This window comes from Anabrus simplex, chromosome 1 (genome assembly GCF_040414725.1).
Source record: "Anabrus simplex isolate iqAnaSimp1 chromosome 1, ASM4041472v1, whole genome shotgun sequence".
NCBI classification, from domain to species: Eukaryota; Metazoa; Arthropoda; class Insecta; order Orthoptera; family Tettigoniidae; genus Anabrus; species Anabrus simplex.
The window spans coordinates 820100517-820124537 of NC_090265.1; the positions used below are offsets into that span (position 1 = coordinate 820100517).

Here is a 24021-nt window from a genome sequence, read left to right on the forward strand (position 1 = left end):
AAAAAAAAAAAAGGAAATTTTATAAAGTGATAAACTTGTTGTTCAGTTATTAATGTTATTAACTTATTTAATTTATCTTTGTGTGCAGAATATTTTCAGGACTACATAGAAAATGTAAATTTCACTTACATTTATTCTGAAATTAAAATGACTTTCTGAAATTGAAATTACTTTTCCGAAATTGAAATGATTTTTTCCTGAAATGAAACATACTTTTTCTGAAATTGAGGTTGAAAAGCTATATTCTTTGCACTATACACGGCTGTCCTGAGCTTGCTAGCAGCTGGATTCTGAACGACGTGGCGCGGCGGAAGGCTTCGTGAATGTTTGAGCAGACACATGGCTGTCAGTTCAATCTAGACTTGCACCTTGTGAAGACACACCACAGATCTGCAAGGCCAATAATGTACACTGTCAACGGCAAACCGCTTGACGCTCGCGCGCGCGCGTGCGCGCGCGTGCGTATGTGTGTGTGTGTGTGTGAGAGAGAGAGAGAGAGAGAGAGAGAGAGAGAGAGAGAGAGAGAGAGAGAGATTGGCGCCCGACTTATTTCTCGCTGTATCGCTTGAAATATTTCTGTTTGTTCATACGTATCCTGACTATCGTTGGCGTGGAGAATACTGTTTAAAAAAATAAGTACGCACAGCTCAACCACTCTTTCAAATATTACCTATGTATAAAGGTGAATTACGTACAAGTTAGTTACGCATATATGTAGCTAAATGGCGTATTTTCAGGTTTTGAGTAAAACTACGCACAGGCCAGAAATACGCACAACCGATTTACGTATTTTTCCTCGAACTTTCGTTCTATGCACCTTTTTCAAAAAATTAGCAGTCGTATAAATATACTGTAATTATATACAATTATTGATGATTGCGCGTGGCCTCCGGAGAGGCCTGGTGCAGATCTTTCTATTTGACACCCGTGGGTGACCTCCGCATCTGGATGTATGATGATGATGATGATGATGATGATGGTGATGTACGGAAAGGGTGAAACCCGGTGTTGGCACATAGCCTAATCCTGTCGAGTTACTCCGAGGAATCTAACGTCTAACTAAAAGCCATACGTAATTTCTGTCCATTATTATAAACACTGCAAAAATCTGGAATTGAACGCAGGCCTTTGGCATGCAATCTAATGATTAGAAATAGTATACCACCACTTCTCCTTCTCTGCTGGCCGCTATTCTGATGGTATTTGTTTTTCACCAACGGGACTCGCTCGAGCCATGTAACCACGATGTCAGACCGTAAAGACTTCACTCCTTAACGATCATGGCCTCCAGGCGGGCTAATATATGCAATAACACTCCAAGCACCTTTTACATAGGCATATTCATTTTTTGCCTGTTTTTTCCTTTCTGTTAGCCTATACCTTCTATTCCATTATTGACATAGTTTTCGATGGAGTGTACATACGAATTTCGTTAAGTACTGGAGATGACTATACATCTATATAGGCCCTATATGAAATAAGAGTTTTATCTGTACATTGCTTAGAATTTAAAAACAAAGGTATTTCGGTATAGGACGTGTCCACAGTAACAAGGAAATGGACTTTCTAATTTTCCGCCATCTCTGTCTGTCTGTCTGTCTGTCTGTCTGTCTGTATGTATGTATGTATGCACGTGCATCACTATAAAATGCCTGAAGAGAATTGAATGAAAATTGGTATGTAAAGTCGGGGAATGAGCCACTACAATCTAGGCTGTAAGTAATTTCATTCACGCTGAGTGAAATGGTAGGTTTGTGGAAGCCCTAAAATTTAATTCTCAAATATTTGTTAATAGTGGTCCTATCGATAAATACTACATAACTGAAGTTATATAGAATTAAATTTGCGATCATTTATGTCTTATACACTTTTGCCGTATCGGCTATGATAAGAGATATTCATGAATTTGTATTTTTGTAGCTGAGTCCATTTCAACGTCGAGCCACGAGAAATTGGGTAAACGGAATTTAGTGAAAATAGGTATATAGAGTCGGGAAATAAGAAACTACAGTCTAAGCCAGGGTCTCTCAGAGTGCATGCACCGGTGCATTGCACGGAGCAAGGTGCAAAAGACGACTTCGCTAGATTGACGAGAGCGCAGACCCCCACTCCTCGAGCTTGATCAATAGCGCTGTCTCTCTCTTTCCCTACGCCTGTCTCGCTCGCACCGTCTCTCCCTCTTTCTCACTTGCTCTGCAGCGCTCCACCATCGGAGCTGAGTTGAACCGAGCTTATCCGAGTCGCCCTGAGACAAAGCGCAAGTCCGATCCGAACAGAGTCGGACCTATGCTCAGTCCACAGAACCTCTGTGCCTCGGTTTGCACGTCTGAGATTTTGGGCGTTTAGAAGCCCTTAAGCTATAAATAATTGCATTCACCCTGGATGGGATGGTAGTTTAGGGGAAGGCACCTAAAATTTAATTTTTTAATACCTATGTTATTGGTCCTATCGAAAAGTACTACATAACAAAAGTTATATATAGAGAATACAATTTCGGATCAAGCTTTGTTTTATTCAGTTTTACCGTACCGACTATGATAAGTGTGGTATTTCAGAGTCGGAGGAAAACTAAATGTGAAGGCTTACAATATCGAAAGCCCATAACATTGATCAACAGTAACATTACATTGGCCATTGTTTATTGTGATATTCTTTGTCTCTTATGCTGCCATTGAACTTCGATAGATGGAATTACTGCTGCGTATCCAGTATAACAGCCTGACTGAATCTTGGCGGGAAATAGCTGGGGAGTTAGATAACTTTTTTTTACGTCGCACCGATCTTTTTTTCTTTCGTAAGCATGCCATTCCTCTGGTTCATACATTTTCTGATACTGCTGGTACGTAACACACGGGTTCATCATAGTATTCCAGCCATTCGATCCCTACTCTAACGCGCTGATTGGAATGAGCAGGGTGCACACTTAAGGCAGAGGCTCACTTATGACTTTGTCCAGAATTACTTTTTTGGTCTATTTCATACTATTGCACCACAATTCACTAAATAACTTAACAACCCTGAAAAGAGCCGTTTCTTAAGAAAATCTTCTTGAGCTTCACTTTTATTGAATTGTACATTCATTCTATTCCAAATTAGCAGCGAAAAGGGGGTTTCTCCTCTGGCTTTGAGGTAGTTTTTACAGATAGGTTTTCCTCCCGCCAGGGTAGTAAATTGAGATTTTCCGACTCATCGGGTACTCCTCGGAAACAGATTAGTAAAAGGGCATAGTTTTTGCCCTGGGACTCTCCACTATTCGAAACCCCCTCCCTCGCCGTCGAAAAAAAGTGTTCATGGATCACGGCTGTCTGCGGCCTGATCATTCCAGCTCTGGAACTTTGGACTGTTAGATCGGCAGAGTGGTACTGTTCGTTAAAAGCATACCTACCAACTATCCCGGTTTAGGCGAGAGACTCCCGATTTTCGACAGCTTTTCTCGCCTCCTGATTTTTCTATTATTTCTCCCGATTTTAGCTTGTTTTTTGGTGAACTTCAAGCGTTTGTTTTCAAATCTTGCCATTTCAGCTCTGTACGCCAGTGGCCGGAAGACCTTCACTCTTTGGCCGCTTTCAAATGAAATATCGACATTTATTAATACGAGAAATGTGCGCAAATGTGCGATGTTTATTGAAACCTGTATATCGCAACGCGTATATCGATTGTAAATCTTTCGTTCAAATCAGTCTAGTCGATTCTAGAAGCTAGTCGCTAGATTAGGAATATTTTTTAGTAATTTAGTGACAGAATTTCAAAGATAGCGACTAGTGACTTTTCTAGAGATTGTAGGAGCCATCTGGAGACAATTCTGGCGAATTATAACTTATTACTTGATAAAAATAGCATTGCGCTTCGCATAATCGCGCGGGCGCGTGATGCAATATATAAATCTCTAATGCATTTGCTAAGTAATGGTATCTAAGTGCATGACTGATTCACACGTGTTGAGCATGAGTTCATACTATTTTCGGAAGGCTTATCAGAGACCGATCATCTCACTCACATAACTTCCTGTGTAGCCTCGTATAGCAACATTCGGGTTTTGGGACAATAAGTATTATAATATATACCACAGTACCCCTGTATTGCACAAGACATTTAGAATAAGCATTTTTGACCAATTTTATCTCCTGATTTTTCCTGATTTTCGTATCAAAATCTCCTGGTTTTTGGTTTTGTAAAGTTGGCAGGTCTGTTAAAAGTAAGAAAATGTGTGTTTTTTTTATTTGATCGAGTATTTCATATGATAACATTGATATTTTTTTTGCAAGTTGCTTTAAGTCACACCGGCACAGATAGGTCTTATGGCGACTATGGGGCAGGAAAGGGCTAGGAATGGGAAGGAAGCGGCCGTGGCCTTAATTAAGGTATAGCCCCAGCATTTTCCTGGTGTGAAAATGAGAAACCACGGAAAACCATCTTCAGGACTGCCGACAGCGGGGTTCGAATCCACTCTCCCGAATACTGGATATTGGCCACGCTTAAGCGACTGCAGCTATCGTGCTCGGTAACGTTGCTTTTAATCGCGCCATTCTTACTGACGTCGTTGTAATGACCTACGTTGATTTGAGCTGGGAAAAGCACTAAGACAGTCTTTCTGAGGATGTAAGAAGGTTGAGAGTGTGTCTCATTATAATGAAAACTCTCCAACCTGATTGTGACTGATGGTAGGCAAGAGGGACTACCATTACACTGAAAATTTCCTAACCCATTCTTCATATGAGAAAAGACGTTTGGTGACTTCCCCGTCGCGTTTCTCGCGTAACGTTAAGAGCTATGCAGTTTAATACAATCTTGCTCACATGTACACTACCTAACCTAGAATTCTGTTTACAATGCAGAATTCCGTAGCGAAGCACGGGTATATCAGCTGGTCGTTTTATACAATCTTGCACTGGTTTTTACAATTTTTACAATCTGCTTTACGTCGCACCGATGCAGATACGTCTTACGGCGTCGATGAGATAGGAAAGAGCTAGGAGTGGGAAGGTAGCGGCCGTGGCCTGATTTAAGATACAGCTTCAGCATTTGTCTGGTGTGAAAATGGGGAACCACGGAGAAACCGTCTTCAGGGCTGCCGATAGTGGAGTTTGAACCCACTATCTCCCGAATGCAAGCTTACAGCTGCGCGCCCCTAACCGCGCGGCCAACTCCGTCGGTGATTTGCTTTCTGTTTGTATAACCTCCAAGTAAACAGTGTGTACCCATACTTTGCAGTGACTTCGCGTTTATTTTATTTGCTGTTCTAACTTTGTGTTCATAATAGTATGTTGCAAGTTGTGTGTGAAATTTAAAATAATATTTTGGTTTCCCTACAGAATTTGGTGGCGAGTCGTGCAGTTCCTGTGAGGGCGGAACCTCACAGCACTGCAACTCATCGAGATCATGATGTCCTGGGAGAATCACCGGACCCATAGCGCTCCATTCAAGGTGTGTCTTCTAAATATTTAACTAGCAAGTACACGTGGCTTCACCCGCGTTTATTAATTCAACCTTTCATTTTGCCATTCCAACTCTTGGAACAACCAACGTACCGGTGCTACGGTGCTGTTGGAGAAGCACCGTTTCCGAAGATCCAGTCCTACTACGTTAAGCGAGTGTCCTTGGCCTGCAGACGTTTAAATTTAAACGGTATATCCGAAGGGATGAATTGAGTCCGAGGAATGAAACTTTAACTGGATGAAGTGAATATCGGGCAAATGTGAAATAACTAAATCAATCATTAAACGATTAAAATTAACATAATTAATGAAAGCAGGCTTTTCTTTACCTGTATAAGGATTCATCTAAGTATACGCCTACGTTAAAAATTCCAGACCTTTGCGTGTCGTAGGTATGGCTGGGCATTGCACACAAACACATCCGGATATCACACACTGGGCATCGAAAATGGCTTCCTAAGCCATGGACTTAAAATGGCTCCTTGACTTGTATTACCTACCGGTATCTTGTGTACGTTGCCTAGTGACAATGAATCCATGCATTTACTCCCGGTGACAGCACTGGAGTATCGTATCCCAACACGTTTTCCGACGGCTTTTTTGTTCATAACTCAACAAAAGCAATAATTAAAAGTCCGGCTTCGAGATGCATTTGGACCCCCTTCCATCTAATTACGTTTAAAATGTCAGATCTCTGCGTGCCGTATGTTTGACTTGGCTTCGCGCAAACAGACACACACTTCTATGCGTATTATTATAGATTCATGACCAAGTAGAGCCTCCGTGGCTCAGGCGGCAGCGTGCTGGCCTCTCACCACTGGGTTCCGTGGTTCAGTTCCCGGTCACTCCAGGTGAGATTTGTGCTGGACAAAGCGGAGGCGGGACAGGTTGTTCTTCGGGTACTCCGGGTTTCCTCGTCATCCTTCCTTCCAGCAACACTCTCCAATATCATTTCATTTCATTTCATTTCATCTGTCAGTCATTAATTATTGCCCCAGAGGAGTGCGACAGGCTTTGGCAGCCGGCTTCATTCATTCCATTCCTGACCCGGTCGAATGACTGGAAACAGGCTGTGGACGAGTAGAGCGTGGGAATAGTTTATATACTTATATACACTTACACATTCTGCGAAATGGAAGCTTGATCATTATTGAAAATTGGACTACATTTCCACTTCATGGAATTTAGAAGTACGGCGGGAGCATTCGAACTATAGCAGAGACAAATTGTAGAAGTGGGACACCATCAACACCTACGACAACCATTAACTAAAGAAAAAAATATCCTTGGTTCTCGTGAACGAGATCTTTGATGTAGTTCATCGAATTGAGACATAGGGGAAGAAAAGTTTCATTTGTGTGGGTAAAAGCCCATGTTGGAATTTCAAGCAATGAGCTAGCAGACAAAGCAGCACGATCTGCTGCCACTGAAGGCCAACAGACATACACTATAGTTCCAGCATAGCAAAACCTACTTTCTTCGTCGACGACAATTGACGACGTGGAACGACGAATGGCATGATGCCTCCCAACAACGTAGGAAACACTTTGCCACTATTCCGAAAGTACTTTGGCATCAAAAGCGCCCGTACTCGCGCCATTTCAATAAAGCAATCGCAAGAATGAAATTTCATCATGGTTGTTTCCTTCAGCACCTTCGCAAAATTCAGGTACTGCGATCTTCGTTCTGTTCATGTTCAGCTGATACATATTCTTTCGATGTTCCACACCACTTTGCTCGCATTAATTATCTATTAAGTCATTGGGATACCAGTTGTCACCTATTCTTACGTCTTTGTGACCTCTCTGCCTATCTTGAGTTATATGCATTTCTGATATTTCTGATATTGAACTGCGATCTTAACTATACCACCTCCTTCTGTTCCATGGCCTAATCATACAGTCATAAAGGGCCTTAGGAGAAGATGAACCCATCTCTCCTGTCTCCAAACAACAAATTAAATAAATAAATTCCTTACATACCGTATATAATTCGCTGACTGTGTAGGCTTTGTCCCGGATGAAAACAAAAACAAAACAAACATACGATAAAAACTAAGACTTTTATATCAGCGTGGAAAAACATTTATGGAGTAAAGGGGAATAACAAGGTGTTTGATTTGTGGGAAGGGTGCTTTAGCATGTACAACAGATCAGTATACAGAGTCATTTGTATATCTGTGTGGGGAAAATTTTATGGAGTATTGGGAATGGCTTCTTCTGGTTGATTCCTTTGGCTTGACAGTTCGACATTTCTCTTAACAAACATATCTTCATTCACATCTCATTACCAGCCTCCACGGAAACACATTATAGATAAATAAGGCCTACATTTCTCCATAGCGTTGGTGTCAGGAAGGGCATCCGACCGACAGTAAGAACTGGCCAGTTCCACATGTGTGTTATAGATTACATTCAGGACCCCACCATGGGCAGTCCTGAAGGTGGTTTTTAGTGGTTGCTGGGATTGTATTAAGGCCAGAGCCGCCCTCTTCCTTGTCCTAGGCCTTTCCCGTCCCAGCTTCTTCAAAAGCTGTCGGATGCCTTTTCTGACGTTAACGCCACGTGGAGCGATGTAGTATGTTTCTGTGGTGGATGTTGGTCGTGATATATTGTATCCATCCGTCCGTCCGTCCATTGTTTTTTTTTTTTCTTTATTTCAGAAATGATCTGGAATGTAATTTTTTACATGGCTTATTTAGTGGTGATGTTCATTTCTCGTACCTTTAGTTAAAACGAGTTTAACACATCATTGCAGTCACAGACTTGTTTCAGATTTTCAGGTTAAGAGGAGCTGATAATGCTCTTGTTTTGTCCCTTAAAAACAATCATCACTGCTCTACACCACCCAGAAATGAAACACTGAAACAAACCTTTTTATACACTACAGTGTGCTTCTCTATGGCTAAATGGTTAGCGTGCTGGCCTTTGGTCCAAAGGGTTCCGGGTTCGATTCCCGGCCAGGTCGGGGATTTTAACCTTCATTGGTTAATAACGATGGTTGGGGGGCTGTCTGTGTCGTCCTCATCATTAGAATTTATCATGTAGGGCCCCATCCCCATAAACGCGCAGGTCACCTACGTGCTGTCAGCTTGAAAGACCTGCACCAGGCCTCTCCGGAGGCCACACACCATTATTATTGTTATTATTTTTTTGTTACTGTGGTTTGGTGGATCAGCAGAGGTGAAAGAAGGTGCCGGGGTGAATGGGTCTAACTACAAAATTAAAGTTAATTTAAAACTGTAACAAGGTTATATTTTTCTCTCTTTTAAAAGAAACAAAGTAGCAACGAAACTTTACAACTTCTAACTAGTTGAGATAACAATGGTGCCCAGCTTAGAAAAATCCAAGATTTTAACTTTTAACACACTTTGGGAACAAGTCCCTAGTTTTACAACTTTTGAACATCCCACCTTACAGAGGAGCATAATTATACAAAGGGCAGAAATCCCCTAATAACATGGAGCACTTGCTCCCACCTTGCCATGACAAGCCTCCTAGAGGCACATTTCCAATACTTGAAAGAACTGACCCGCTCTCAGTTTTTCAATCCTATTAAAGGCAATACCGTACTTTACACTTAATTGCCATTAAGGCACAACTTACATAAAATGAAACGGGGGTATCTTGTACCCAACCTACTGGGCCTTGGTAGAAAAAGAACAGGTTAAGTAATGGCCCAAAATGCAAAAATGAATGGAGGCATGTACTTGCACTCCTACACATACATTCTTAAAACCCAAGAGGCTCTAGGCCGACGAAACAGGGGCTATTCCCAGACTATGGAGGTGACTCCTATAATGAATAAATTTAACACATTAAGGAAGAGTGGAAAATCAGTTACCAAAACGTAGTCACCTCAAATCAAAATGAAGGGGAACTCGAGAGGGTAAAGCACTCTCTAGCTCCGATTTACAGTTAAAGATATATGAAGTTTTACATAAGTCAGCACAAATTTACATTTTTAGAAAGGTAGGTTACATTGTAAAAGTTTCGGACCTTTCCCGCGGGTTAAACTGCTGAGCTAGCAAGAAATAAAGATGTTAAACGGCCATTACCTTACAGAAGAGCAGCTGCCTGATGAAAGAGGTGCTTCCCGCCTCCTGCTACACGTCCATACTCTAGATTAGATGTTGATGAAATGGCCGAGAGACAAGAAAATCAGCAGTTTTTATACCCTCGGGGAAGGTTCAAGACCTTTCATAAATAATTAAGACACACCCACAGGCTTTTATTGGGTAGCTTAAAGTTACATCAAAATCGAAGAAGAAATACACAATTGGTCAAAAATTAATTACAGAAATTATGGATTGGCTAAGTTCAAAACTGGCGGAAAGATTAATATTGCCAACCCACAAATGAAAGAACGAAATTTAGTAAGGACAAAAACTTATGAGTACAAAATTTCTTCAAGAAAGTTCCTTCACTTCGCACCAGGGTGCATGATCACAGTTTTTAGGCAGTGACATATATGAGAGAATGTACAAACTTCTTGATAAATAGTAAACAAAAACACGTCGAAATTCACACAGTGACATCTTCACAGAGGAAAGGTTTAAGTAGATCCAGTTTAAGGTTCACTGTTTCTCCTGTAGAGGAGTACTTTAAGGCGGAAAATTCGAATGTGCGGCGTAGAGGCGTACCACCCGGTACAGACCTCCCCCCCCCCCCAATTGTCCGTCCACGGGGTGACACAGAAGAAGGTTGTTAACAAAAATTAATCATCAATTGAAGAACATTTCTGCTTCCTTGCAAATAGATTTGTGGAAGAACATGGAAGAGACATTAAGAATTTCTCAAGTGTTTTAACGTTGATTTGTAGAAGAATTTTGAAGAACGTAAAAAAAAGTTTCAAAGTATTGTTTTTGAAGTAGATAAGTAGGAGTAAGTTGAACTCCGGCTTGAGAGTGTCTTAGTTGCTGTACACATTTGAAATACATGCTGTTCATTTTGACGGCAAGTTCTGCCGCCGCTGCCGGTATCCAGTCGAGGTCGCCCGGACCCCTCAAGTACCCTGAGATACACCTCTCCCGCTACTATGAGATAGGTAGTCGTGGTGAAGGACGCCGCAGATCAAAGATATATGTACAGTCCCCAGATGAGCTGGCGGTCGGTGCACCGCACTTCAGCCTTTGCCAGGAGATGGACTCCGGTGCGTCGGACACAGGTAGACATCACGGGAGTGGAGTGGGCCCGTACCCCACCTTGGTGGCTGTACTGTGACGAACGGCTGCGGGGCACTGAAACAGTTCATCTCGGCGGCAGAATTTGTTGGTGACTTATGATTTTAGAGTACGATCTTTGTTGGTGAGGCTGAGGGGCCAGCGGCGTGGAAAATTTTAGCCACAGGAGTGGTTTTGCAGGAGGCGGGGGCTTGGTAATGGCCGCAAGGGAAAGGGCAGCAGAATAACCAGAGGGGAAGATCGTACATAAGTATACAGAGTAGAAAAGGGAACAAAGTGCAGAAGGCCTAAGATTTAGAAAAAATATAACCTTCAGAGTTCCAGCAAAGTTTAGTGGCTAAGTAGGCTAAATAGACCCCAGAGCCACACTGTTCCTCTCCAGAAGTGGAATTCTTGTTTCTAAATTTTTGACTTCCTAATGGGCTTCGAAATCGAGCATGCCTTTACTGCTTCGGCTTGGTAGCTCCTAGTAGTGATTTGTTTATTCATTTACAGGGTCTCTCTTACAAACCCAGACCGAGCGCACAGTGTTTGTATAGCCCAACTTATGTCGTGCACAGCTTTAAGCGTCTATACAACCTTATATGAAATCTTGTCTTGTAAAATATGCTGGTAGTGTCATCCTTCGTAATGAGGGACTTCATAAACACCATTAGAATTTTCTGCACACCAATAGTGAGAGTTATAACTGTTCACACGACCATCAAGATGAAATTAAATGGCGTATGGCTTTTAGTGCCGGAAGTGTCCGATGACATGTTCGGCTCGCCAAGTGCAGGTCTTTTGATTTGACACCCGTAGGCGACCTGCGTGTCGTGATGAGGATGAAACGATAATATAGACGGCACATACACCCAGTCCCTGTGCTGGAGAAATTAACCAATAATGGTTAAAATTCCCGACCCCGCCGGGAATCGAACACGGGACCCCTGTGATCAAAGGCCAGCACGCTAACCATTCAGCCATGGAGCCGGACATCAAGATGAAACCAGGCCTCGTCCAAAAAGAACATAAGCTGTGGGTCGAATAAATGATCATTCAGTGATGCAAGATACCACTCACAATATCTCACTCTTGTGCCTGGATCAGCAGGTTTTAAACAATGGGCCCATGTAAACCTGTACGGTTTGCTGTGTAACAGCTTTGTAGCTCAGTGTGAATGTCATCAAGCTTTTCCTCTGTTAAAACTGTTCGTGTGCACACAAGTTTTTTAAAAAAATTGAGCCCTTTTTCAGTAGTTTCAAATTTATTTACAATTATGTGAATCTGTGCTCATGAAGCTGGCACTTCACCAGGAGATTGCTGAGTAAATGCATCGCGTACCTGTCGAGCAGACTCATACTTCTTAAAATAACTTTTACCGGTGTTGCAATGATAACTGTCTCACCATGTTAACAGCTGAGATTCATACTGGCTATTGATGCTAGGTGGAACATGTGCACGCTCCTTACAAGGTTAAGAACTACGCGTGCACCTCCTGTACAGCTGCTTAGGTCTGGGAGAGTATAAACACCACTGGACGGTCTGGGTTTATAAGAGAGACCCTGTATTTATGACCTGGAAGTGAAGGAACCTTCCAGAAATCTTATCAACACTTACCTTTTAGCAAATCTGCAGTTTTCTCCATACATGCATCTACTTCCAGTATGTATTCTACCTCCACGCCCCTATTCTTATTAGTATGACAGTCCAAATGTAAGTGTCCCTAATATTTCGTAGGTGTACGGGTAAAGACAGGTCAAGTCAAAATGAAGAACACTGCTTTATTTCAACACCAGTTCTCTGTTCACCAAAGTTTTTCAAGTATTTGTCATAGCATAAAATGATTGTCTACTTTCCTTAATGGTAGAAAGTAGTATTTTGTTCATTCAACACCTCCAACTGATTCAGCTTTACACATCTGTTCTCCCATACCATTTCATCAACGGCATTAACGAATGCATCTGATGTTGATCAATGGCCACCGCATTCTTCATCTTTCATAGTTGTTTGACACTCTGCAAATTGACAGCATAATTTCCTTGTTACTGATCTATAACTGAGGTTTTTCAGTCTGTCAGAACTAATTCAGGATTTTAATGACGACTACTGCTACTACTACTATTATTAACTACTACTACAAAAAAGGAAAGAAAATGTCAGGCAGTTCGGTTTCTCTCTGTGTACAGGCACAGTTCTCATGTGAATATTGATGGGTTACATGTTTTTGCCTGCAGAAAATGGATCATTACATGGACCTCCTTCCATAAACACTTGTTCAGTAACTTAGCTATTTTGCAGCTGTCGCTGTGCCAAGGTTCTGGTTTACCGACCAGTGCACAATCTACTGTTCTAACTTAAACCATCAGTTACAGAAGTTGTAGCTAGCTTATTCCTTTGTTTCTGAGCAACAAAACAGGGAAACTTAACTTGTTATTTTGGCTCTATATTCACTATATTTTACCGAGGATCTTGTTTGGATACCTGCATTGCTTTTTCCAGTTATATTTTTGGTTGTGTTAATACCGATTTTTTATATTGTAGGTGGCCCGCAATGATATTGTGGGTCGACATTTTATTGCAACTCGCGACTTGCATCCTGGAGATGTCGTCCTCCGTGAAGCTCCCTTGGTGACTGGACCACCCTTGGTCACAGATTGCCTGGTGTGTGTAGCTTGCTACCGGGTCCTTCAGAATGATACCACGAGTTTCCGTTACTGTCCTCGTTGTGGCTGGTCGGTGTGCAGTCAGAAATGTGCCGATTCCGATGTGCACTTTCCTGAATGTCAGCTAACTGTCAGCAATTGTGATGGAGGGAAGGTAAAGTATGCTTTAGTAATATAAGAGAGCAATCAGTGTATCAAACATAAGTGAATGGTGGCACTAAAAAACGGGCTAACCATCAAATTAGTGAAAATTGAGTTAGATGCTGCCACCTACTGTTACTGATATAAACTACATTTATTGAAGTGGGCTAGGGTCAGGGAATTAACCTTTAAAGAAATACAAGCCTTTGAAGTTCTTGGGATCTCTAAATCATCTTGACAGAATTGCAAAATTGGGCTAACTGATTTGGTAGTCCATGATACATGTCCGTTTTGGTACAATGTTAATTCAAGATGCAATCCAAAATGCAGATAATATTTTCATTTTAATAATGCATTGCCTTAGAAGAGTATTCAGTGCAATAAATTAATGTGAATTATGAAGTGTTATACAGAATTTATTATTTCTTATTGGCCATGTTGTCTGTTTACAAACCAAGCAAAGAAGGCGTCTGCTTTTCAGGGTGATAATATATGTGAACGTAATGAAAGTTCTACCAGTGGAAGTTACAGAAAACGTAAAAAGAATGTCAGAAACTGGGAAAGGGAAAAGCAGGAAAGGAAAAGATTTAGTGGTGATTCTTACGTACAGAGGTGAACTGAGGGTAAAGAGAAGCTTGGATGTAGACTGTAAATGTGTGCGAAACTTAATAGTGTCGCTGAAAAATGGTAAAAAGCATCGTGTATTTTCATGATATAGCCCAATATTTTGTGTTCCATTCACTTCCGTGCCCGAGCATGATTAATCTTGCTCCATGGGAGGACTGAGGAGCTGCGACATTAGGAGATCTGAGGTTCGAATCCCAGTGCTGACAGCAGCTATCCTGAGAGTGGTTTTACTGTGGGTTTTTGCACATTCCCTGCAGACAAATGCCGGGATAGTACCGTATTTCAAGACCCCCGCACCTACCCCATGACGACAACCAGCTATCATTTGAGGAACTTTTCTTCAATGGGCTGGATTATGATTTAAGTGGCTGCATCTGAAAGTAATTTGTCCCACCCCTGTTGTGTTTGTCAATAAAATGGTTAACCCTGGAGAGGGCGCATCGCAGTCTTTTTGACCGGGTTCAGAGATCATTGTTTATAGTTCTTAACGTAGCGGGCCGCTAGCTTCCATCCCCTCAGTACTTTACATTGGACTCGTCTACTATCAGTATGTGTAAACAATTCACCTGTCATTTTCCTCTGTTTCAGCCTAAGTGCATTGTTTGATGGACCTGGTCTGAAACTCCTGGCGCGCCCCATGACTTATGCATGTTTATGATTGAAGTTTTATTTCACTTTTTCTGTTAATATAGTACAAATGTGTCAGTTTTGTTTGATTTTTGTGTAAAATAGTCGTTTGTATATACTGAAGTCCAACACATCATGGATAGATAAATCAAAAGACTTTTAGAAAAGAAGTATTCGCTAAATGTTAGGATTATTACAAGTGATGAAAATCATTTTTCGTCCGTATTGAAAGTTTCATAAACTGTATATAGGATAATATCTTTTGAATAGGTGGAAATAAACAAAAGATATTATCCTATAAATGTTAGGATTGCCGTAAAAAGAGCAGCCCTCTGTAGTTCCACGAGAACTCAAAAAAAGACTAGATGCTGTGTATGCCAGCGACATATCTGCAAAGAACACTCGGTAGTGACGTGTTTGATGCGGTATGGAAAGTCAAAAATAAAGCGATAACACAGAATGAACGTCAATTGTTTAACATACAATTTTTATATTGTTAAAATACCTTTGAACATTATTTACAACTTGTTTCAAAATTATTTACTAGTTTTGTAACATTAAAAATAGTTTTTGCTTAATTTGTGCTATATTTTCCTGACCTGGTCTAAAACACCATGCGCGCCTCCTCATGGGGTTATTTTTATGCGCCCTCTCCAGGGTTAAAGTTGTTTGCCAATGTTACAAATAAAGCTACTTCTTTCAGATGAAAACAAAAATATGTTTATTTTATCCTCCTAAAATTTATATTTTCCATTAGTGAGAAAATTTTTCTCCAATTGAAGAAAATGATGGTTAGCTTGTTTTTGCATGCATTCCTTCAGTTACTGTGCTATGTCTTATGTATAATATTACCATAAATACTGCTACATGATTTGATTGATAGTGCCTAAAATGTTGAGAGATATTCTGTAATCCCATTGTTATGATCTGGATAGAAACCGTTAATTGCTGTTCGAATTGGCTGCATTTGGCATCAACAATTCTGAAGTTTTTGTGGCCCCTTGTGAGTAGAATTATACTGTACATTGACATGAAGTTTGCTGCCATCTTTCTAAGATGGCGCTTTCGATGATTCACATGAGAGTAGCTCTTCTTGCAGGTGATATCTTGCAACTTAGACCACAATTTTCACTCCTGGGGTTGAAATATAGGACTACTGGAAAGAAAATCACAAGGGAAAATAAAGATTGACACATTAATCTCAAATTGTTATTTAGAGGAATTTTTACTCCTGGGGTTGAAATATAGGACTACTGGAAAGAAAATCACAAGGGAAAATAAAGATTGACACATTAATCTCAAATTGTTATTTAGATGGAGGGATAGGAAATGGTTATCCTATTTCTTTTCTCCTTGCTTTTACATTGTGTGTAGAGCACCAGGACCAGTTTAAGGCCATTGCACCACTTACAGCTGTGGGGGCCCCCAAACTTAGCCAGGGGCTCTATTGTCAACCTCCAGGAATAACAGTATTAGTAAAACCAGATTGACTTTCTCACAGAAGTAGTTTTCCTGTGATATATCTGATATTCAAGTCCAGCAATTAATCTATCTAGTTCCTGTTCCTGTCTCTTTAGTGTACAGCATGTTAGTTTCACGTTTGTGTATTACTCAGTGCCCTTTTTTTCAGGCATTTGTTTTAGAATATCGAGAAAAGGAGAGGAAAATTTATCTGGATCTGAAAAGAGAAAACATAAGAACGAGTTACTAGAAGAAACTTCATGACAGAAAAGAGCTTTAAACAAATTCATAGAGAGAATATAATATGAAAAAGTGGGAGAGAGTATGAATGAACAGTGTGATAATGATGAAGAGAATATAGTACATGAATATAAAAATCACAATACAACCGAGTGTTAAAATATAATAAAAATTTCCTTAAATAGGATTATTATATTGATAAAATCCACCTTTCAGTACTTTGCACAATCATATAATAGTACATGTTTCGGTTGTTTGTTGGATCTTCTTCAGTTATCAGTGTTGAATGGCATTATGAAATAAAATGAATAAAATATTAAAAATGTGAATGACATGTCAACGTTCTTATTTTAAGTTTACAAAATTGATCATTGAGTAAAATGTTATTTGAAACGTACTAGAATAGTCATTCCTGAATTAAATTGCTCAGTGGGGCGAGTCACAATTGCTAAAGATATAAGATGCAAAATGAACATTTTAGTACTGTACTTTTAGGGACTACATGGTGTTCTTGGGTCATTCTCCATAAGAGGGCAGATTATGATATAAATTTTTAAAACTTAAAATATATTTCTTTTCACTTGATATTTTTTTGTGTTACTTTTCATTATGCAGAATACAGTACTACTAAAGTACTGGTCCTAATCACTGATCAGTGCAGTTTTTATATAGTCACTTTAAAAATGGTATGTTCATGGAGGTGAGAAAATTATTGCAGAGTGGAGAATCTGTGAGAATTAGGATAAATGTAATGCAATAAATGTTTTCAGTTATTTTAATAGGAAAGAATAAAATTCATTACCATATTAGAGAGTAAAAACAAAACTTTTCTCCTTAAAATCAATATTGTATAAAAATTGTATAAAAATAATAAATGTTAACATTAGGGTCAGGGATACAAAATCAATTGCTAAAAGGTAAACAATAATGACTGTCAATAAATTCAGTTTGCACACAGAACATTGGATGGTTAGTTGACAGAAACAACTGGTATGATGTCCCATTTAAAAATTGCTTGTTGATAAATTTAATAGAGAACGTGTGATATACAAAGTGTGCACCACAAAGTTCAGTTTTGACTCAAAATGAAAGCTTTATTTACACAATTATCTTTCCACCACATGTGTTGCTCCATATATTTAATAATCAGTAGTTTTATCCAACAAGAATGTATTTGTTAACATTGATGCTTTCACGGCCCGTACTTGTAGACATGGTATGGGCTTTTGGGCTTGTCGTTTCAAGAAAACAAGGTGAAACTCTTTACATTTCGCAGAGAACTTTGCTTTGCGACTTCAGAAGAAAATCTTTGATTGTTCCCGAGGAAGTCATCTTCAATAATGAAAAATCACAGCCTGTTTCCAGGGTAGGGAATGGAATGAATGAAGCCCCCCATCTAGTGGCAAGGATAGGATATGTGCCGGCTGCCGAAGCCTGTCGACAGCAATTGACACAAGCATTAAATGTATCACAAGAAACAATCAGCAGACGTTTACGAGCAACAGGGAAGATCAGTAAACTCGATAAATTTGTCCCACATGATTTGAATGAATATCAAATGAAAAATCGCAAAGTTGTGAAATGCTACTTCAACACCGCGAAAGAAAATCATTTCTGTACCGAATTGTGACGGGTGACGAAAAATGGATTTATTTTGAAAACCCGAAGCGGAGAAAATCGTGGCTGTCACCTGGCAAAGCCGGGCCTTCAACACCAAGGCCAAATCGCTTCGGCAAGAAGACCATGCTTTGTGTCTCATGGGACCAGAGCGGTATTGTGTATTAGGAACTCTTGAAGCCCGGTGAAACCGTCAGTCCACACCGCTATTGAACATGTGATTAATTGAAATCATGCATTGATCGAAAGACGAATGGGCCAGAAGACATGGCAAAGTGATTTTATTACACGACAACACACCCTCCTGCACTGCAAAATCAGTGAAAGACACCTTGAAATCGCTTGGATGGAACATCCTTCCGCACCCGCCGTACTACTCCGACTATCTGACCATCTGACTTATCACCTCTTCGCATCAATGGTACACACACTCGCAGAGCAGCACTTCAGCCATTTAGAGAAAGTTGGAAAATGGGTCGACGAATGGTTTGCCGCAAAAGACAAGCAGTTTTTGTGGCATGGTATTTCATAACTTACCTGAAAGATGGGCGAAGTGTGTAGAAGCCGATGGCCAATATTTTGAAGAAACAAAAAATGAACTTCCCTTGAAAATTACGTGTTTTCTTTACCACAAAAACTGGCAAAAACTTATGCATACACCTGGTAATACAGTTGTTTTAAGTGCAGTGAATGCAATAAGAGACAGCATGTGTGTGCGTATAATAGGTTATAAAATGTTATTTTACAGATGAAGAAAATTTCAACACATTTTTGTTGCACTGCAAAATTGTTTTTATCTTGAACAGATTGATATCGACAACTTACTCCAGCTCCATCCAGTATACCATTCTCTCATCATACTGCGCTGTCTGCTACTGAAGAATTCAAATCCAGAAGCTTGGGATAAACTGCAGAAACTCGAGTCTCATTGTGCGAAGCGACGAGCTACTGGTCACTATGAGAAGGATAGGAAGACTGTGGCTCGTTTCTTACTATCACACTTTGACCTGGAGAGGGACTTCACTGAAGAAGATGTACTTCGGTTATGTGGAGTTGTGCAGGTAACCTCTAATCTAATTCCTTATTTTAAGGAGTTGCCAGTTTATTATTTTGTTGTGAGTTGCACTATCGTTTTCAAACTATCTCTGTAGTCCTTGGCACAGGTGTACTGATTAATATTGCTGGTTAATTCAAACTAACACTGATGAAACTTTCTGGAAGAATTTTACTTCAGTTACGATCTGTTCTCCCTTTGTCCATCTGCAGGTAGTCATTATCCAAGTAGATGCCACTGTAGAAAAGTGGTCAATTGTCCAACTCATGATCCCAAGCTCGCAGGTTTGATTCTGGCTGAGGTAATAGATTTTTGATGGCCAGTCAAGAATATTTACACTTCCTGTCACTGAGCAAGTTGGCCATGCAGTTAGGGGTGCGTAGCTGTGAGCTTGCATTCGGGAGATCTTGGGTTCAAATCTTACTGTTGGCAGCCCTGAAGACTGTTTTCTGTGTTTTTCCATTTTCACACGAGGCAAATGCTGGAGCTGTACCTTAATTAAGGCCACGGCCGCTTCCCACCCACTCGTAGCCCTTTCCTATCCCATTGTCGCCATCTGTGTCGGTGTGACATAAAGCCAATTGAAAAAATAAATAAATGACTGCGTGAGTTGGCCATGCGTTTAGGGGTACACAGCTGTGAGCTTGCATCCAGAAGATAGTGGGTCTGAACCCCACTGTCAGCAGCCCTGAAGATGATTTTCCGTGGTTTCCCATTTTCACACCAAGCAAATGATGGGGTCGTACGTTAATTAAGGCCACGGCTGCTTCCTTCCCACTCGTAGCCCTTTCCTATCCCATCGTTGCCTTAAGACCCAGCTGTGTTGGTGTGATGTAAAGCAAATTTTAAAAAATTGCACTTGGTCGTTTTTTGTTGGCATGTTAAGGATCTCTGGTGGTGCACTCAGTTACCCAGCAAAATTAAATTAACTCAGCCACAGGGACTGTCCAGTAGAATTCTGCTTTTGTTGTCCTTTTGTTACTGGTCAGCAGCACAATCAGAATGTTGAAATTGATAGGCAGGCTGCCTAGATCACATCACTCAGGAAGGTCTTCAACTCAGTAGCTGAGACCATACTACTACTACTACTACTACTACTACTACTACTACTACTGGGAGTATAATTCAAAACTTCATAGTGGAGTACCGAATCGGAGACGGCGAGGGGAGCAGGTGTAATCTTCTCAAAAGAAGCAGCATGATTACGCCTATAGAAACTAAATGAAACCAAACTCGCCAGCTATATACATCCTCAGGACAAATAAATAAATAAATAAATAAATAAATAAATAAATAAATTTAAAAAATGAATAAATAAAAATAGTAATAAAATTTGGATCTTCGATACTGTAGTGAACACTATTCATTAGCCAATTGCAAAATCATATTCTTGCAATGAAATCTGTAGGCTGTATGTTATGGACTCAGTGAAACAGTAAGATCGTAAATGTAATCATTTTGTTGCATTATGTGTAGACGAATATGAAATGCAAGTTTCCTGAGTTACTCTCCGAAGTGACTTACGTGGACTGACTTGCAGTCTTAGCCGTATATTTTCTAACTTTCCTGTGCGAGAACTGTTTTCCTTCCCTGTCTTTTCGTATTAGTTACGGAACCAGTACTATCACACATGTGAACGAGTTGTTGCACCTAACATTTTGATGGTACTGTCAAACCAGGAAACTGTCTACGGAATTTACGAAAGCACCTTTTGACAGGTTTCTTCTTCTTGTGCAAATAACACTTGATGAAAAATATTCTCTGTGCTGTAGTGTACTTGACCATCGCAGTAATAAACTTATAATACACCTTAAAAAGTTCAATATTTTTTCTATTGAACTGAGTAAGGGAGCCAAGTATCTGCTGCATCAACTGTCAACACTTCTTATCAGGCCAAGCTTGACACAAGCGATACGCCACTGACTTGGGGATTCCTGTGGCCTGTGAGCAGAAGTGCGAAGTCTTAAATTGTACTCCCTGATGTGGTGGTGGTACTACTACTGACCCAAGTATGGACAAAATTCATTGTTCGTTGGAGTCACCTCAGGATTCTTCAGTGTTCCGACACATTTATTCTTTTTGTTCCCTTATACCGTCAACCCTCTATAAATCGCTATCCAATACACAATCACCATCACCCATGGTGAGAAACAAACAGATATTCCTTATGGAAATAGTATAGTAACTACCTCAATATAATGCCACTCAGAATTTTAAAAAAATACTATTTTTGGTCCTCGATTGGTCCATATTCACTAAGCTCATGAAAAATGCTACAGGTAGTTGTTGGGTAACCACACCCGGGCGATTGGAGTGGGACATTGACGATGATGATGATGATGATGATGATGATGATGATGATGATAGTTGTTGGGTCTGCCCTGCCATTGTTCTTCTTGGTTCGATTGAGCCTACTTTGGACCATGCTTGTTCAGTTTTCAGGCTTTGATCTTTGCCCAGTATTGTCACACATTCTGCCAGTGCAACTCCTTTCTTTCATCTGTCCAGGGGATACCTTTCTTCCGGAGTTTTTCCTGAAATCCATGGACTTCTTTCAGGGTTTGTCGTACATACTATGTATCTTGAAGATCTGATATTCTCAGTTCTTCAATGCCCTTCTCAGTTTCTGTCAACCAAGTGCTAGAGCTCAATCAGAGAGCCTCTCTATGTACTTGTAGAGCTCGTAATTGTGCCATGTACGGAATTCTTCATCTTCCTTTACCGGACCTAATATCTTTCTGAGAATTTCCCTCTCTTTGACATCAGTTTCTCCATCAGACCTCTTTGGTTCGTTATTTATTATAAAACACGTCTGTTTACACAATTATTAATCATACATGTTTCGAGAGATAGGCCACACTCTTCATCAGCAGACTTGATATCATAGACCAAAATTCCTCATATTCCAAGATCCATTAACCTAACTTACACTAAAAACACAAATAGTTAAAAACATAAAAAATTATATACACGCACACACATGTTGTGAGGTCTGGGGGACTGCACGTGTTTTAAGGCTAAATAAGGTGTTCAATTTCTGAAAAATGACATTATATCTACAATGCTATGTTTAGTTATTATTCATTCTAATCATTTGTCCTAATTTCACTAAGAAATAATTACATAGGGCAGTTATTAATAGGTTTTTGAAATACCATGTAGTTAATGTTTACTTCATGATGACATGGTGCTGGGATCTTCTAATAAAAATGACCTACAAAGAGCTCAAATAGAGCTGGAGAAATGGGTAAAGAAAAATCGCCTCACCATCAATTTGGAAAAGACAGTCCAAATGACATTTCATAATGCTTACCCCTCGAATTAAAGTTCTCTCTGTTGCCTTTACTACCTGTGTTTTAAATGTGAATTTCTATCATATATGACCTGTATTCATCTTTCATGATTTTTGAGAGAGCACTTGCTCTTAAATGATGTATTTTGGCCTATAAACGTTTACAGCAAGATATACTGAAGCAAATAAAAGCAATATGTACTATTTAAGACTTTATTATTATTATTATTATTATCATTATCATCATCATCATCATCATCATCACATACCGATTGGTTGTGTTAGTAATTTCACTTAACAAATAATTGGTAAAAAAAAATTGAAAAACTTTAATTCAGTCTCTAGTTTCATACTTTGCGGTGGTTTGTAGCCTGAAACCGCTATAAACAGCACTTGAAATTGGGATCTGTTGACTTATAATTGCGCCAGCTGTCAGCATCAACTACGTGTTGGGTTACGGTACAGAAGCCGACCATCGCCAGTTCACTTATAGGTGCCATCAAATGCTATGAGATGTATTCATTAGGGTACAAGGAAGGAGTAGAGGTGCGAAAATACTGGGGTTTTGTACAATTACCTGACATATATAACATTGAACAGTACACTGTATATGACTAAGATAGCATATTGCGACCATGTTTATTTACTATCGCTCATGCCTTCGTTTGCGCAAGTGGACTGGACACAGCTGACAGCTGCACTGCCATCTAAATAATAGATTTTTGACTGACTGTCAAATAGCATCTGGATTTTACAAAGTTCCACACTGAACCAAAAGATTACAGTGCAGTGTAGCATCGTGTATTTTGTCGGCTAAGAGATGGTGGACCAGCGGTGGGCAATACAATGTCATGTCGGGTATATCGTAATGTCGGGGCTCTCCTGACAGACGAGGGTTAAGGGTTAATAGAAAAACCTCTAAAAATGTCAATCATTTTAGGTACCTTGGAATTATCCTGCAAAGTCATTTAGATATCATATTCAAGAAAGAACTGCAGCAGGCACAAGAGCAATCTCAGCCATAAAGAATCTTTCAGCTCTGTCCTTAGATACAGCAATGAGACTTTTTAAGACCACTATATCTTGTGGGCAGCGTCTGTTCTCCAGGTTAGGGGTGGCTGTTAACCTGATGTGCAGAAGGCAACGGAAAACCACTGCACAAGCAAAATCCCAAGATTAGCAGTCATGGATAGAAGCTTGAGCGAAACTGTAAATGCTGATCATGGGCTTCGGAACGCAAGATCCGGCAGGGGAGGAGTGGCTGCAAGGCCTCTCAGGTCATCAGGCAACGAAATCCTTGCAGGAAAGTGCGTAATAAATTCAATGTAGGGACTTGGAATGTGATAACGTTGCTAAGAATAGGAAAACTAGAATAAATCAAAATCACAATGCAAGAAACAGCACTTTTTTAGGAATATGTGAAACAAGGTGGTCAGGAAACGGGGACTTCTGTTCAGACGAATTTAGAATAATTTGCAGTGGAAGTGAAAAGTCAGGAATGAATGGAGTGGCTATTATCTTGCGAAGGAAATGGTCCAGTCACGTGATCAACACCTATCACGTAAGTGACAGATTGATGATCAAAGTGAAAGCCACTCCAGTTGATCTAGTGATCATTCAGTTATACTGCCCAACTTCAAACAGTTCCGATGAAGAGGTAGAGATAGTCTACGAGCAAATTGAAAGCTTGTTGGAACTCA

At 40.1% G+C, this 24021-nt stretch overlaps 1 protein-coding gene across 2 annotated transcripts in view; it reads left to right on the forward strand.

The window, feature by feature from the left end:
• The window catches only part of LOC136857576 (SET domain-containing protein SmydA-8), a 176558-nt gene that overhangs the window by 107757 nt on the left and 44780 nt on the right, over positions 1 to 24021 (forward strand). For both annotated transcript variants that reach the window (XM_067136350.2, XM_067136352.2), the window contains exons 2-4: positions 5313 to 5424; positions 13141 to 13416; positions 18782 to 19036. In XM_067136350.2, the coding sequence (XP_066992451.2) occupies positions 5380 to 5424; positions 13141 to 13416; positions 18782 to 19036 (576 nt within the window). In that variant the 5' untranslated portion in view covers positions 5313 to 5379. The remainder of the gene's footprint in view (positions 1 to 5312; positions 5425 to 13140; positions 13417 to 18781; positions 19037 to 24021) is intronic.